The 16,682-nt window shown below is 56.6% G+C and overlaps 1 protein-coding gene across 2 annotated transcripts; it reads right to left on the reverse strand.

Annotated features, from left to right (window-relative positions):
• Positions 1–351: 351 nt before the first annotated feature.
• Positions 352–10,737, reverse strand: GRHPR (glyoxylate and hydroxypyruvate reductase). Of its 2 annotated transcripts, XM_070519170.1 has the most exons (10): positions 10,501–10,658; positions 8,702–8,832; positions 8,225–8,297; positions 7,578–7,694; positions 6,402–6,524; positions 6,237–6,325; positions 4,982–5,086; positions 4,162–4,297; positions 2,629–2,759; positions 352–670 (listed from the first exon to the last, which is right to left on the reverse strand). In XM_070519170.1, exons 1-10 carry the CDS (start codon positions 10,581–10,583, stop codon positions 549–551), a joined length of 1,110 nt encoding a protein of 369 aa, XP_070375271.1. In that variant the 5' UTR covers positions 10,584–10,658; the 3' UTR covers positions 352–548. The 2 variants fall into 2 exon arrangements, with proteins under 2 accessions (XP_070375271.1, XP_014716634.2); XM_014861148.3 differs by lacking the exon at positions 6,402–6,524 and having other exon boundaries at positions 10,501–10,737.
• Between the last annotated feature and the right edge of the window lie 5,945 nt (positions 10,738–16,682).

Below are 16,682 nucleotides of genomic sequence, written 5' to 3' on the forward strand. Positions count from 1 at the left end.
AAGGTGCTAATCCTAATTTTAAAATAAAAATTAAGAAACCCACCTGCCTCCAGTTATTCTTGACCCTACCTAGTTCTTTGCTGTGTATATTTAATTTGCCCTGATGGTCTGGGTAACAGATTCAAGTGCCATGGTCACAAGTGGGCTATGGTTGTCCCCACCTCAGTTATGGACACGTGAAGGAATTTGAGCAGAGGATGAAGGGCAAGGTGTTCTGGGCCGGTTCTAATAATTAAAATGCTGGAGTGAGGACTAGGCTGGGAAGCAGAACCCACACTAGGTGCCCTGATTTAGAAAAGCTAAGCAGGTGCTTGTGTCATTAGCTTCGCCCAGTTACAGACCAAGACGATCTCTCAGAGAATTATTTAATAGGATTACATACTTCTGGCTCAGAAATTTCCAACCACAAAGGGGGGCAAGCACATCTCTCAGCACTAGTCTTCCCCTTGCAGAATCAGTACAGATTGGACTTTGGCTCCATCCTGAGGGTCTAGTCCAAGCCTGGGCACATCCAGCAGTTCCCAGGGCGCTGTTTGTCTCCTGTCTGGCTACAGCTTGAGTTCACTGGGCATCGGCTCCCCTCTCAGGCCAGCAAGCAAGTTGTTAGCTGCCAACAAGGACATGGTGTTTCGCGTTCTGTGGGTGGCACTGCCAATGTGGGGCAGGATCACTGGAAAGAGGAAGAGAGGGAGGTAAGGGGGGTGGGTCAGGAGCCTTAAACCAGGCCCTTCTTCATGGCTCAGGTTTGCCGGTAAGAAGAACAAAGAGAATCAGCCTCAGTATTCCTTGATTTGCCTTCCCTCCCACTGTCACTAAGCACTGCACTCCAGGGCTCGGGGCAGAGTAACAGAGTAAAGGGACTCCAGGCTACTGGAACCCAGACGCAAGGGTGACAAGGGGTATGTATCCTAAACAAAGAATGCCGGGCTAGAAGGGGTCTCGGAGCCTGTGTAGGCCCAGCCCTTCAGTTACCGGAGGGTGAGACCAGGCACCAGCGTAACTGCTCGTCCACACCCTGCACTCTGAGAGCAACGCCTCAGTGCTGCTGATCTACAAGAATGACAAGATGGAACGCTGCACAGCACCACTGCCTCTGGCCCCACTGCAGGGCGAGTGAGGTCACTTGTCCCCAAAGAGCACCTTTCGAAAGAGTACCCAGGGCACTGAGCTGAACTCCCAGGGCTTGGGGGGATGGAGCAGTTTTCCAGGTCATCACAGCCAAAGTTCCTTTCAGCCTGGAGTCATGGGTAGGGACAGGAGCATTTCCCAGGGCTACAATAATGGGAGCATTCACTGCGGGGAAGGCGGCTAAGGACCCTCTCTTTGGGTCTCCATTCCAGAATGTAAATAAAGGACATGGACTGGCCAGACAACCTAAGGCCCTTAGCACTCAGTTATGTATTAGCCCGGAGGCAGAAACCACACCAGTAACTGAATCGAGAACTGAATACAAAGAACTATTAATTAGGTAACTGAGGAGTCTAAAAAGAGAACACTAAGCCTGCGGTTCTGAGTATGGTCCCCGGCCCAGCAGCACACTCGGGCCCTACCCCAGACCTCCGGAAGCAGAAGCCCTTGGGGGCCAGCACGCTGCATGGGATCAGTTCCTCCAGGTGGCTGATGAGCATGAAAGCTTGAGAACCCTGCACTAAAGCATCCACCTCCCCAGGGCTGGGGGGCAGAGGGAAAAGGAGGGAGTGTTAAGACGGAAGGAAGGGCCCCTCTGGAGCTGCGCTCAGCCCTCTGTGGCTGGGGCACTGACTGGCTGTGGCCCGTGTCTGAGGAGGCACGATGGTTAACCACATGCTGGAAAGTTGCAAGCTGGCTTCACCAGCCGCTACAGAAGGAACTGCTGCTGCATGCCGCTCACAGGCAGACAGGTGGGAGGGAGCTGGGGCCTGCTGCCCCCAGCATCACCCTGACAGGGCCCAGCAGAAATGGGGTGTGCAGAGTCCCAGCCCCTGCGCCACAAAGCAGAATACACAAGGGTGGGTTTGGAACCAAGACAACAGCTTAATAACTGGCACAAGTTACAGATATTGGTATTGTAATTACACTAATTTCTCACACTTGAACTGCTAACAGTAATTTATAGTAACGGGTCTTACCCATGACTAGCTATGGATATAAGACATGAAGTCAATCCACTTTTTCTTTTTTTGGTGAGGAAGATTGACCCTGAGCTAACATCTGTTGCCAATCTTCCTCTCTTTGCTTGAGGAAGATTGTCGCTGAGCTAACATTGGTACCAATCTTCCTCTGTTTTGTATGTGGGATGCTGCCACAGCATGGCTTGATGAGTGGTGTGTAGGTCTGTGCCCAGGATCCAAACCTGCAAACCCTGGGCCGCTGAAGCAGAGCACGCAAACTTAACCACTGCGCCACTGGGCCAGCCCCTAATCCACTGTTTTTAAATAATATAATACATTCACTCCTTTAGGGACATGCTCAGGAGGCTCTCCCCTACATTGTTATGTACCAGTGTCACTAGTAGCGCAAACATTTACGGTCCCTGGGTGTGTCCCTTTGTGTTCGGTACTGCCCGTGGTAGCTTCATACCCAGCCCCTCCAGACCACGTTTAACCACCGTGGTCCTCTGTGACTGCACTGGAAAAGCGCAGTTCTTACCACAGTTCTTCAGGGTCAGGAGAGGGTGGTCTGTAGGCAGTGGTTCTGGGGTCGTCACATCCAGTCCAGCAGCTGCAATCTGACCGCTGGCCAAGGCCTGGTACAAGTCATCCTGGTTTACCACGTCTCCCCTGGGAATGATGGTGGTGATGTGGGTGCCCCGAAGTTCCCTCTGCCCAGGCCGCTTTTAGGGCATAACAACCCACAGAATGAATTTTCCCACCCACTTAGCTCTTAGCACTGACTTTTAAGGCAATAAGTCTTATTGTATACTTATTTATAGTAAGTCAGTAGAGTAATACAGGTCTTCTAATCAGAGAACCCCAGCTCTGCCACTTTCTAGCTGTGTGACCTTGGGCAAGTGTCTCAAATACTGTGTGTCAGGCTCCTCTGTAAGACAGGGGGAACACCAGCCAGCTCCCGGGAGGGCTGGGAGGATTAAAGCTCACTGTCAGGCACTATTGCATGGACAGGGCCCGGGAGTGGGCATCAGTGTGGGACCCCATCCAGGTGTTTCTGATGTGGTGGGTTCCCAGACCCTCCCCGAGACCCACTGCAGCATGCCATCAGGCAGCTGCCTAGCCGAGGGCAGAGACACAGGATGCACCCAACTACGTCGACCTGAGTGAGCAGCCTTCCTGCCTGTGACTGAGCCACCGCAGTGAAGAGCCGATCTGCTAGACTCGCTGTTGTGCACTAAGTACTACTCGTGCCATAATCAATACTGCAGCATCCTGCACATGCCTGGGTGCGTGGAGGTGTGCAGGCAACGGGAGCTGTGGCGCTGGGGCCATCAGCGGGAGCCCTGGCTCCTGCATGTTTCCCTCCTCTTCCAGGTCACCTCCTTTGTAGCTAAACCGCAGTAATTCAGGCACCTTTGGGGTGGAGAGCACTGGGGGTGACCTCATCCAATCCCTTCTCTCATCTTTGTTGACTTCCAATCTGATTTAAGCAGGTACAAAGGGCACCAGCTAGGAAGGGGCCGCAGTGGCAGAGAGGGAAACTGTGCTCCCATAACATGCCCAGTGGCCTGAAAGCAGCCTGGGGACATTTTGATGAACCAAGACAACTGGGTTTTGGGTCTGCCTTCCCAGGAGCACAAAGGTTCAAGCTGTTCCTGACTTACACAGACAGACCCAGGCGCAGTGCAATGGCAGGTTAACCTCCGAAGGGCTGTTAAGATGGTGAAGTCCAACCCTTTGTGGTACAGAGGAACACAGCCTGCCCAGGTTCCTGGTAACTCGCTGCTCGTATGCCTTCACTCCCTGAACCAACTCTGCTATGTGTCCGGCCCTGAGCAAGGCTGGGTACTGCTGGGAACAAGACAGGCCCAGCCCTGCTCTGCGGCTCTTCCTCGCTCCCAGCCTGGGGAGCTCTCTGGGGCCTTGACTCTATTTCTGAGCTGGCTGTTTGGCTGGTATGGAGAGTAGCGAGCTCAGCCATGGAGAAGAAAAACCTTAGATCACAGCAGCAGGGACAGCCCTTCTTGAGGCTTGCCTGGTGACCCAGGGGTGTCAGGCGGCCCCAGGTTACCTGCTGATGTTGACAAACACAGCCGTTGTCTTCATCTGCTGGAAGAACTCCTTGTTGCAGAGCCCCGTGGTTGCAGGCGTTAAGGAGCAGGCCACGATGACGAAATCAGACTCAGCGGCCAGCTGGGGGATGGACACTGGGGGAGGGCAGGGCTCCATGAGATGCTGAGTCCCAGGTTAGGGACAGCAAGAGTGCAGGAGACCAGACCTGTCTTTCCCTCTCCCATAATGGAAACTCCCAAATGCTTCCTGAAGGCCTGTCTCTACCTGGACAACTCTGATAATTATACGAAGTTGACAGCCACTCGTGGGATCCTGGCGTCTTACATCATTCGTCCAACCCACTGGTCTAACAGATGGGGAAATTGAGGCCAGAGACGGGCAGGATCTTGTTCAAGGTCACACAGTGGGATCTGGGCCATTCTGGCTTTCACTAACTTCACGGCCCAATGTGCCAACAGGGTGAGGAAGGGCCGAAACCCAGCCTGCCCTCTGCTCACCACACTGTGCACCTGCCTGAGGGCTGGATCCACCTGGACACGAGGCTGCGGGGCGTGGCTCCCAGTTTATGAAGGAAGCTGTGAGTGAAAGTTCCCAGCAATTCCTTACATCTGCCCCCGTCCCCACTGCTCCGCCAGGTGCTCCCTGAGTGGCCTCTGTGTCCAGAAGCAGGTAGGTTAGATAACACCCACGGGACACCATGGGCCCCGGACACACCTGGAGCTCTGCATTCTGCCTGCAAATGCTGCCATCACACAAAACAGGGAGAGCCCTCGAACTGAGCCACAGGGGCCTTCCCTGGAGGTCCAGGGCTTACTCACCAAACTCCGCCTGGAGCGCTGCTGCCTCCTGAGGCCTGGGCTGGCGCCCCGCGTACAGAAACCTCTGGACGCCGAACGGTTTCAGACGCTGAGCAACGGCCTGGCCTGGAGACAAGGAGTCAGAGTCATGGCTTGTTCCGAAGCCCTCAGAGGGCGGGGTGGCACCCTGCAGCTCCAAGGACAGTGAGCCCCGTGGGGGGTGCGGGGTGAGTGGGTTCTTTCATCCGCAAGGTCCCAGCTTTAACTGGTCCTGCCCCAGTGTAGCCAGCCCCCAGCCAGCCTACACTGACCTCAGGGGTCCATGTGACAGCCCTTCAGACATCTGGAAGCAGCACCACAGCTCCTCTGTGGCTGTGACTAGCTAACGCTGTCCTCACGTGGCCCCAGCCATCTTGAGGCTCATTTACTAAACTTTCCTGAGAACTGGACCCAGCATCCCAGGAGAGATCTGACCAAACAGTCCCCTCCCTCCTTCTGGACCCTCTGCTTTTGTTAATGCAGCCCCAAACCTCGTTTGACGTTTTGGTGGCATTGCCAGCTTGCCCCAGATCTGTAAGACCTTTTCACAGCTGCTGCTTCTGGCACAGGCTCGGGCAGTTGGGTTTTCAGACTCAGAACATGGCCCAGAGCTGGTGGGCTCCTCCAGGCAACTCTCTGGTGTGAGAGGCAGGGCTGCTAGCTGGCCAGATCATCCACTCTCCATCCTCACTCTCACTTCTGCACCAGGCAGGAGGCCAGAGAGCCATGAGGGCTGCCTGGCTGAGCAAAAGCCTTTATGCCAGACTTCTCCAAATGGGGGCCACAGGAGAAAAAAGCTCCGCCTCATCTGCAGAATTGCAGGTAAGTTCTGCCCACTGGACCCTCTGGTTCCTGACTTGAGGCTTTACAAGTCAAATGCCTTCCAGAACCCAGGCCTAGGGGAGCACGGGCTCTCCCACAGTAAACCCCCTAAGGCCCCACCCAGCCAGTATCGCTTTCATCTGTTCTGCAGGGAGCTGCAGTCACGAGGAACCCTGGCTCTTATAACTCGCTTCTGTCATCTTGTGAAGTCTTAAGGAATTCCTGGGGTTTTCTGCCTGTGTTTTCTGAAGCTGCGTCTTTTCTGAGGGACATGCCCGTTGCACACCAAGTGCACTGATAACACGCAGTTACAGTGGCCCTTTCCAAACCATGATTGTCAGCATCCAGACGCGGGGTGCCGGAGACTCAAACCAAGCCACGAGAGGCGGGCGGGCACACAGAAGCGGGGCCTTACCTATGCGCCCCAGCCCGACGATGCCGACGGTGCTCTGCGAGAGGCCATAGCCACACATCCACATGGGCTTCCACGAGGTCCAGCCACCGCTGAGGAGAGGGAGAGCGGCAGGTGAGAGGCCCGAGCCCTGGGCAATGACGAGGGCCCACCACACAGACCCAGTACCTCTGGGCAGGGGCTGTGGTCCGAAGGGTAGACCCTGTCCTCCAGGCCAGTGAGTCCACTGTGTGGCCTGAGTTACAGCCACAGCCACCTGGTGCCACGGACAAGCAGCAGGAACGACTCGTCCTGCAAAGCCATCAAGGACACAGAATCTGATGGCTAGAAGGGGCCTTAGCGGTTCTCATCCCAATGTGCAGATGGGGAAACTGAGACCTGAAAGGGTGACCTGTCTGAGGTCACACAGCCAGGGCAGAGCTGGGAGCAGCAGGTAGCAAACTCGGGATATGAGATTCCAAAACCAGTGTTCTCAGCGCTCCAAGGAAATAACAAAACGTAAAGGCACAGGCCCACCCCCCGCTGCTCAGGGTAGACAGGGGCACGGAGCCTGGCTTGAGCCGCCTCCAATGAGGCTGATGACTTGGTGTTCAGGAGGGTGAGCGCACATTCAGCCCTGCGTCTAACCAGCCCCACGCTGCCGTCCAGCCTCCGCCCTGCCACGTCCCCCCAAGCCCAGGCTGTGGGCCCACATCCTCGGAGGGGCTGCATTTAAAGCCGCCTCACCTTTGCTCAGGCCGGTCCTGCACCTGGAAAGCCCTCCCCAACTCTGGATATATAGACCCAGATCCCTGATCTGAACCCTCAGGCCAGACTGTTCAAACGTTTGGACTTTAGAAAGATGTGCACGTGCTGTACTCTGTGAAACGCCTCTGCAGCAGCAGGGCAGCACCTGTATCCCACGCACGGGCGCATCTGCAGCAAGACGTGCCCACACCCAGCCTGCCTTCGGGGGGACAAACCACAAACAGCATCCTCTTCGTCCCACCAGGAGGGTCAGGAAACAACCTTCAGTTTCCAGAGCTCTGTGGATTTTTGCCTTGCGTGAGTGATGGCAGACCTGGCCCTCTAAGTGCTCAAGAGGACGCCCCCCGCCTCAGCCTCCCTCCGTTCCTCACCAACCAGGCCAGGTTTACCTGTCCCTCCTTTACTTCTCTCGCAAGTTCCCTTCATGCCCTGCGCACTTCAGCTCCGCCGTGTACTACAGTATTTTGGCTGAGTCTGTCCCCCCTCACTAGATGGGGCACATCTGGGGACAGGGATACCATCTGGGCCAGGGGGACACTGGGTGCCCAGGAACCAGCTGCTGAGCAGAGCCGACTTTCCCACCAGGCCTTCACTCACTTCTTCACTTCCTCGATGGCCTCCGGCAACCGGCGACAGGTGGTGAGCAGCAGGGAGACGGCGAGTTCCGCCGTGGCATCTGTGAGGACATCTGGGGTGTAGCCCACACGGATCCCACTGTGAATCAAACGTGTGATAGTGACACTGGCCTCCAGCACCTTCACCAATTTCTACTGCTATGACATTTCCATGGGGCTGCTCGGCTCCCTCTTTGCACTGCCTGCCGGGGAGCTCAGAGCTGTAAATGAGCGCTCAGGAAATGGTCAGCCCTCACTCCCATTTCAATTATTTCCCACTTTGAGAAGGATATGAAGATGAAAGATCAGAGTCCAAACTCCGGGGCAACTATTTAATCTTTCTGAATTTCCTTATCTAAAGAGGGAAATAATACTTGCCTTTTCTACTTCAAGGGGTTGCTGCAGAGGTCAAAAAAGATAACGGATGTGAAAGGCTGAACCTGGACAGATGTCACCCACTGTCTCTGACCAGTGTACATGTAGGCAGATTTTATCATGAGCCACCTTGCATTTTCACTGAATAGTCGGGAGATAAGAAGTGAAAACAAATAAATACTTGGCTCCTCTTCCTCCCTCTCCACGGGTCACCCCTCACTCCAGGCCTCCTTCCAGAGCCCAAGCTGCATTTACCGCTTCTTGATTTCATCCAAAGCCAAGTGGTCGACACCCACGGACAGTGTGCTGATGACTTTAAGATTGGCTCCTGTTGTGCAGAAAGAGCATCGTTTGTATCTTTCCTCGTGGGATCCAGAGCCTTCCCACGTGCCACACACAGGCTCAGAGGGGCAGGCCTGCTCAAGGTCACAAAAGCAAGGCTACGGCAGGGCGAGGGCCCAGGCCTCAGGTGCTCTCCCCACACCTGCCTGCCTCCATGCCACGGTCTTTGCCCTCCTGGGGCCTCCCTCCAGGGATTCAGAGCCAGGAGAGAGAGGCAATGCGCATGCCAGGCAGAGCCGCACACAACTGCTTCCTCTGGCCTGGTACTGCAAGCCTCGGGACTCCGAGCGTCACTGCAGACGCACCTGGGGAGCTGGCAGCAGCAGCCTGACATGCCCCACAGAGCCAGGACATCCTCGGAGTCCTCCCGGCCCCGCCTAGTGCACCCACCTGCAGCCTCCAGGAGCCTCTTGTCCACGCGGTCAGAGAGGAGGCAAAGCAGGCCGTGGGCCCCAGTCACGCCTCGCTCGAGCTCCTGGTTGGGGATGGGCTCATCCGAATCCCACTCCTCCACCTCACAGCTGAAGGCAAAGGAAAGACCACTCAGCCGCAGGGGAGAGGCGCAGACAACCGCAGGCCTCCCGAGTCCTCCAGGCCACGTCTGCAGGCCCCTTCAGAGCGCGAAACAGGGCCTTCTGCTTGCTCTGGGCCTAGGCTGCCTGGGGCTGGCTGAGGCAAGTAGGGTCAGGCATGGGCAACCGGAGAACTGCCCTGAGCGGGGCTGAAGGGTGGAGGGCTGTCACAGAGCAGAGGGCTGACAAGAGCCTAAACTGAAAGAAGAAAGTCACGGGGACAGCCTCAGCTCATGCAAGGAAGAGCTTTCCCACTCTCACAGGAGGCCTCGTGGGCAGGGAGCCCCCTCTCGGGGTGGCCAGCTGTGAGGAAGGCCAGCGGCAGGGGCAGGGGTCCATATCAGATGCCGCTTGGATCCACATCCAGTTGCACGTCCTATCCTATGAGCCCATGAAATGGAAAACTCTTTACTTGCACTTGGCCAGGACGGACAAGATCAAAGCCAGTCCACACAGAGCAGTTCCAGGGCGCACTGGGCAGTCCCCCAGCCCTGCCACTGCCACCGAATTCAGCGCAGTCAACATGGATGGAGCATCTTCACGTGCAAGACACAGTGCGGCTGCTGGCACCTCAGGGAGCACCCCACTGCAGCACCGCCGACAGCCCAGCACAGGCCACCTTTTGTCCTCCTTTTCACGAGCACGGCACCCGGTGCCACAGCAGTGTGAGCTGCTGCCGTTATTGCCCTTGTTTCTGCTGCCCCTCTTCCCGCTCAACGCTTGGTGCACGAGAGATCCTCAGCAAAGGCTGTGGCGCACTGAACTAAATAAACGCATCTCCTTTTCCCCTGGCACTGGTTTCTGAAGCTAGGCTCCATCTGCTCCCTGCCTGGCACTGGCGGTGTATGGTGTATAGCGCAGGGTTCAGACTGCAGTCAGACAAGCTGAGTTCAAATCCCAGCTCTGCCACACGCAGAGCTGTGTGACTGTGGGCAAGGTGCTTAACCTCTCCATTTTTCTTATAGTACCAACTTCACAGGATCAAACTAATTGCAAGGATTAAAAGAGTTCATTTATATGAAACACCTGGCAGGGCTGGCATGCAGGGTTCAATTTAATAAGGGTCATGAAACTCCCCTGCCCACTGGCCAAAGGGACCAGGCCAATGGCTGCCAAGGTCCCTGACCCTGCCAAAGGTGACCTCGGAGACTAAAGGATTAACAGCCTGAACCCTGCGTTGGGGCGGTCCCTCTCCCCAGGCCGATGACCAGGAAGGGCTCCAGCCCTTTCCCCCACCCCCATGCAAGTGCCAGGGAAGTTGCAGGTCCCGGCGTCACTGCAACCGGCCTGGAGAAAGCTGGCCCCAGAGAACTTTCTCTAAGCGTCCCCAAAACTCCAACACTGTCCCGGCCGGGCGCAGGGTAGAAAGTCCAGCCAAGGCCCAAGCGCGGGATCCCGGCTTTCTGACCCTAGGACCGCCCCAGCCTCCCCAGTGAAAATAGCTGGGGCCTCCGGAGATAGCCCCGGGCGCCCCCAAAGGCGCGCCTGGAGACGCTGAGTCACGCTGGGTGGGATCGGGGGCCGGGGACCCGCAGGCCCCTCCGCGCCGCCACCCCAGCCCGCGCCCGGACGGAGGGGACTCGGCGCGCGCAGCGGCGCGGGAAGCCGGGCTCTTACTCTGCGGCGCGGGCGAGCGCGGCCCGGCCCTCGGGGGGGATCCTGCGGGTGACAAACACCTTCATGAGTCGCGGTGGCCTCATGCAACCTGCAGCCGCAGGACCCTGACCCGACCGGCTGGCCGGAAGCGGGACGCGGCCTCGGAAGGGGCGGGGCCGGGCTGGCGGGGGCGGGGCACGGGTGGGCCGCGGGTGGGCCTCGAGTGGGGCGGGTCGGATTGCAGCTGTGCGGCGACTGTGCATGTCTGGGGCCGGTGGCAGTGACGATGTCTTTGTGTGGGGTGTGACTGTGAGGCTCCGAGTGTGAGTGCCTTGTGCAGCTGTGGGTGTGTGATCAACTGTTACTCGAGCTGAGGCCGGTTCCAGCCTCATGCTTTGGCCCTTGGTCCCCAGGGCCTCTGAGCACCCACTGGCCCAGAGCCTCCGAGACTGGCAGGTGTGTGTGGGGTTGGGGTTAGTAAAAGGGCATCAGGGGAGAGTCCTGTGTGAGCGTGTGTGGATGTCTGTCAGGGAGCTGACAGCTGTCAGAATGTGTCTGTGGTGTGGGAGGGGCATGCAGTCAGGGCCCATACCCCTTGCCAGGGTGTTGATGCGCTGGTCATCCTCGCTAGGTCTGTTCCATCATGGCCACACTGTTCCAGGCAGGGACCCTTGGTCACACACACTGGGCTCTGAGCCTGGCCTATTGTGCATACTCAGGAGGCTGGACCAGGACAGTCTGAATCTTAATATTTGGTGCAATTTCCCACATGAAGCCCACAGTTTGGAGGGGCTTAATTGGTTGTGAGCCCCCCAGCTTGCTGGGCACTGCTGACTGACTGGAGGTGGGTCATGCAGAGGGCCAGGCCAAGGTGCTGGGGCCATGTGGGTCATGGCAGAGCCCGGGTCTGCAGGCAGAGGGACCTGGGTCTGAGTCTTGGCTCTGCCGCTTACCAGCTGTGTGGTCGTGTTGATGTGGATCAAGGCTGCCCCAGGTAGAGAAGCCCAAGGTGACCTGGCCTACATGCCAATCTATATGACCCAAGGATTTTATGGTGTGGATTAAGGCTGCCCCAGGGAGAGAAGCCCAGGGCATCCTCGCCTACATGCCGATCTATATGACCAGATTCGTATCTAAAGTTATATGACCACACAATAACTGGACCCCATCTGCACTGAAACCATTTAATGACTTTTTACATCGTCTTTTCTTTTTCCAGTAAAAATAAGTCATGTACCCGTGCCTTATAAATTTAGCCCTAACCCTCAACACATTGCAGCAGCAGCTCTGACTGCCCATGGGTCCTGCCCCCATGTTATTCCACACTATTCTCTAAATAAAAGAGCACTACTGCCAGACCTTGAGAGTCCAAGAAATCTTTCTTTCGACTCCTCGGCTCGCCGTCCCCGCATCAGTGTCAGCTCACATCCTCTTCCTAAGCCTGTTCCTAAAGTGGGGTTCTGAGCCTTACCTTGGGGGTATTGTGATTGCTAAACATTCGCCCGAGCCCTGGGCCATGCCAGCTGTTCCTCAGCACCCAGGCCGTGGAGGAGAGGGCTGAGGGCCGCAGGCTCTGGGCCCAGGCTGCCTGCGTTTACATGTCAGCTCCGCCACCCACTAACAACAAGTCATTACGTTCCTGGGCGCCTCGGTTTCCTCATCCGTAAAAGGGGAGAACCTGCCCCCTGGCTTGTTGAGAGGATGAATTCTGGATAGTGCTTATGACAGCGTGTAACACACAGAGTGGGTGCTCGACCAATAGCAACACAGCCCAGGAAACCCACGCTCCGGTCTCCCGGGGCCAGCAGTTGGTCAGAGAGGCAGATGCTGAAGCCAGACTCAGGACAAGTGGGGGGCTCCACTGGCTTCATCCCTGCCTGAAGCTGTTCCAGTACTTGCTCCCAGGCCTGGGAGCCCCCAGAGAGCGAAAGTCCTGCCTGGTGGTCTCCTCTCGGCTGATTTTATCTGAATCCATTCTGCCCCTGCGGGGCCCAGAAAGGAGACAGGGACAGAGAGGTGACATCTCCAGCTTGGCATCACACAGCAAGTTGCCAGAGCGGCCCGAGCTGCCCCCAGGCCACCTGGATCCCTGGCCAGTGCTGCACCCCCCAAGTAACACGTTGATAAATGTCTTACCCACCAACTGGTATCTGCACTGCCAGGCCACGTCAGGACACTTTCTGAAATACCTCAAACACTGACACAATGAGCTGTCTTTCTGTCCCCAGACCAGGCCCTGTGGGGGACAGCACAGCCCTGTGGCTCCATCCTCTGTTAATCAGTGGTGTGGTGACACCAGAGCCCAGCTCCTCCCTCACACCAGGACAGACGAAGACACTTGGCAAGTCTGTCCACCAGGGGCAGGAGGGGGCATGACATGTCAGTGGGTCCCCTCCCTGAAGGCAGAACACCCAGCTGGCACTCAGTCAGTGCTGCTGGGTAGGCATGAGCCGGCACATGGAGCTAGCTGAGGGCCCAGGAGGAGGGACCCAGTGAACTGGTGGGGAGAGGAAGGATCCGAACTGGAGAGGGGTCGGAGGCCTGACCCGGGCTTCACTGGGCAAACCCAGCATGGAACAAGGAGCTAAGATTCACAGAGCTCTTCACAAGTTCCAGGCACTGTCCTCAGCGCTGTGCGTGGGAACTCACTAATTTCAACGTCTCAACGCCCTGGAAGGCACGGACTGTTGCTCTCCCCACTGCACAGACAAGGAAGCTGAGGGCACGGACGCTGAAGCCATTGCTTAAAGGTCACACAGCTACTAAGAGGCAGAACCGGGCACCCTGCCTCCAGACCCGAGCTCTCAAGCCCCAAGCAAGCCTTGTGGGAGTGGGGAGGCTGTCTTAGTCCCTTTGGGCTGTGAAAACAAAATACCGCAGACGAGGTGGCCAGCCAGTCTATGGTACATTTGTCTTAGTGACGTGTAGGAACTGTTTGTGCAATAAGGAAATTAGCCCTTTGTCTGTAATATGCATTGCAAATATGATCTTTCCCCCACTTTATTGTCTTATGATTTTGTTAATTATTTTTAATGCAGAATTTTTAAATTCTTGTGGCCTCCAGGTTTGTCACACCCGGTGTATCCTAGTGCATCTATTGCCTTGTAATGAATTATCCCAAAACCCAGTGGCTCACAGCAACAGCAGTCACTTTGTTACGGTCAGTGGTGGGTGTGGAGGCTGGCCGGGGCCGGCGCCGTGTTCTCGCGCAGGCTGTCTCTGGCCGTGTGGCCGTGTGGTAGCTGGGCTGGAGCCGGCGGAAGGCTTCCTGGCTCGCAGGTGTGCGCGCTGATGCTGGCTGGCACCTGGGCCCCTGGCTGGCTGCTGGCCCGCCCGTCTCCATGGGACCTCGGCATGTGGCCTGGGCCACTCCAAGGGGCAGAAAGGGGAAGTTCTCAGTCTCCTACAGCCTGAGCCTGGCCGTGGCGCTGCCTCACTGCTGCTGTGTTCTGTTGGTCACACGGTCACAGAGCCCAGATCCCAGATCCCAAGACCTCTTGATGGGAAAAGTATGAAAGAATTTGGGGGCTGTGTTTTAAAGTTGCCACGCATAAAAAGGCCTTTCTCACATTGGGTTTAGTTTTTAAAAATATATATCTCATGCTTTCTAGACCTGGTACTTTTATGGTTTAAATTTTTACTGAAATTTTAATCCATATTTTTTTCAGAGAACTAGCAAGCTGTTCAACACCTTTATGAAATCATCCATCTTTCCCCACTGATCTGGAATTCTCTCGCTCTCATAGACCAGATCTGGTGTCCTGGGGTCTTTTTTTAACTGCCTGTCCTATCGTGTCCTGCGGAGCGCTCCCTCTGGTCGTATGGTAAAGGCGTGTTGTTTAAGCCGCTGAGTCTGTGGGCATGCATCACGCAGCAATGGTGCGCCAGCACAGGCGAGGACACATCTGAGGGCCCTTCAGAAGGAGAAAGGTGGGAGCTGTGGTTTGTGTCATTTCCCAGGCTTTGTGAGAGCAAGGCTGGCCCAGAGGGTCTGCCTCCGCCGCAAACAGCCAGATGGCAGCAGGCAAAGCACTTCTTCTGTCTGGTCCTTGGTTTCTAAACCACAGACTGGGGACAATCGCTGCCTGTCATGGTGGATGGTCGGCACTGAGCCCGGGGCCGGGCCTCAGGGAAACGCTGACAGACAGTATTGATGTTCATCCTTACCCCTTTGCCAGGGGGAGAAAACAGGCCCAAGCCACGTCCACATCCATGACGGGCACTGCCCGCCTCCCTGTGCCCACTGGCTTCACTGCCCACAGCTGTGGCATTTGCTGCCTGCAGCCCCTGCCCTGCCTTGGGCCCTGGACCCCTCCTGCCCTTGGTCCGGGGTGCCGTGTGCTCAGGGCTCTTGGCCTACGTCAGCCTGGCTGAGGGCTCTGCTCGGCCCTTGCACATCTGTTCTGGTCGTCTGGCTTCTGCCAGATCTCTCAGACTTGTCCCCACCTCCTACTTCTGGAACCTGGAAACTTGAGGGCCTGAGCCAACCCAGTAGCCCCCTGAGCCCTGACCAGCTCTCCTGGGTGCCTGCCTCACTCACCTCACACTGTCCCCCAGCTCCAGCTAGAGGCCAACCTTGGTCCTCCAGGCTGGGGTTGCTCTGCAGCGCTCCAGGGCTCACCTTGTAACCTACCCCCTGCCCACACCCGCTCAGACATAGAGGGACTCGCCTGGGCAGCGGGCCCAGAGACACCTGAAGATCGGACGAGGGGGACAACGGCAGACTGGGGGCAGGGAGGGCGTGGCTGCAAGAGGGACGTCCAGAGAAGCGCCCACCAGGACAGGCACAGTGCAGGGCCCAAAATGCTTGTCAAATCTCGGATTCAGGATTACGTGCCACCCAGCTGTTCAATCAACAAACGGTGGGTAACAATATTATTCCAATACGCTGTTAGAGCGAACATTCTTGGCGGCAGCTGTGTGTCTGTCTGCCCTTTCCGGGTGTTATCTTGTGTCATCTTCACACCGAACCTCTGCGGTGGCTGCTGTTGTTGTCCCCATTGTGCAGATGGGGAAACTGAGTCTCAGAAAGGTTAAGAAACTCACCCGAGGTCTCACAGCGAGTAAGCAGCTGAGCTGATATTTAAATCCAAGTGTGAATCCAAGTGGTTGTGCTGTCCCCCTGCTCCCCACCCAACAGGGAGAGAAGACGGAGGAACAGCGTTCCTGATCTTGAGAACGGTTCCAGGTTCAAGGTGCTGTGAAGAGTCAGAGGAACTACCTGCTAGAGGCCAAAGAAGGCTCTCAGGGGAGCCAGCGTGGAGACAAGCCCTGGGTCAGGGGACCATCTGGAGAGGGAGTGGGGAGGCAGAGGGAGGGCACTGTGGTCAGCAGCTGGCTGTAGCAGGAGCAAAGGTCCTGAGGTGGAAAGCATAGGCCCAGATGGGGAGCTGCCGGCTATCTTCCTGGCTGAGAAGCTGGCACACACAGGGAGCATGGCGGGCCCAGAGGTCTGGGCCAGCCTGGGGCCGCCTAAGGAGTTTGCTTCCAGCACCATGAGGACGGCGGGAACCATGGATGCGGCTGCACAAGGGAGAGCGGCTCTGAGCTGCATACCACCCCCGTCCCCCGGCAGAACCCAGGCCTTGACCACTGTGACCTCTGCTGCCCTCTGCTGGTGCCCGCACCCTGGCAGCACCGAGACCTCCAAACTCCTAAGGAAGATGCAGCAGGGAAGTACTTGGTGACCTGAGGTAGGTGCTCACCTGCTGGCCCAGCCCAGACCCTCAGAGCACCCTGCAGGGTGCAGGAAAGGTTCCTCCCTGCACTGACCCCCTGAAGCTCTCCCCTCCCTTCAGGAGCCCAGGGATCCCCCTTCTCAGGAAAAGGCCAAATATCGGTCATGTACACTCTAGTAAGAAGAACCCAGTTCTACTAGGTACGCACATCTCATTCTGGGCTCCAAACTAGCTTTATTTGAAATAAAAATTTCATTAAAATGTCTTGATTACACCATAAATCTTAGGCACGGACCTTTTTCAAACAGGCTATCATTCCAAACACAGAGAAGGCAAAGCCAATTCAACTGCCCAAACCACAGGCCATGAACGCAGGACGTGTGGGGCCTATGGAAATATAAGCAGGGCTCCTATGAGGCCTTGACACAACTGCCCCCTCAGAGCCCTGATTCCTCCCTCATTCGAGGAGGATGCACTGGAGCAGCGAGTAGCAGACTTTCTCTTCAAAGGGCCAGATAGTAAATA

Source organism: Equus asinus, chromosome 10 (genome assembly GCF_041296235.1).
Source record: "Equus asinus isolate D_3611 breed Donkey chromosome 10, EquAss-T2T_v2, whole genome shotgun sequence".
NCBI lineage: Eukaryota > Metazoa > Chordata > Mammalia > Perissodactyla > Equidae > Equus > Equus asinus.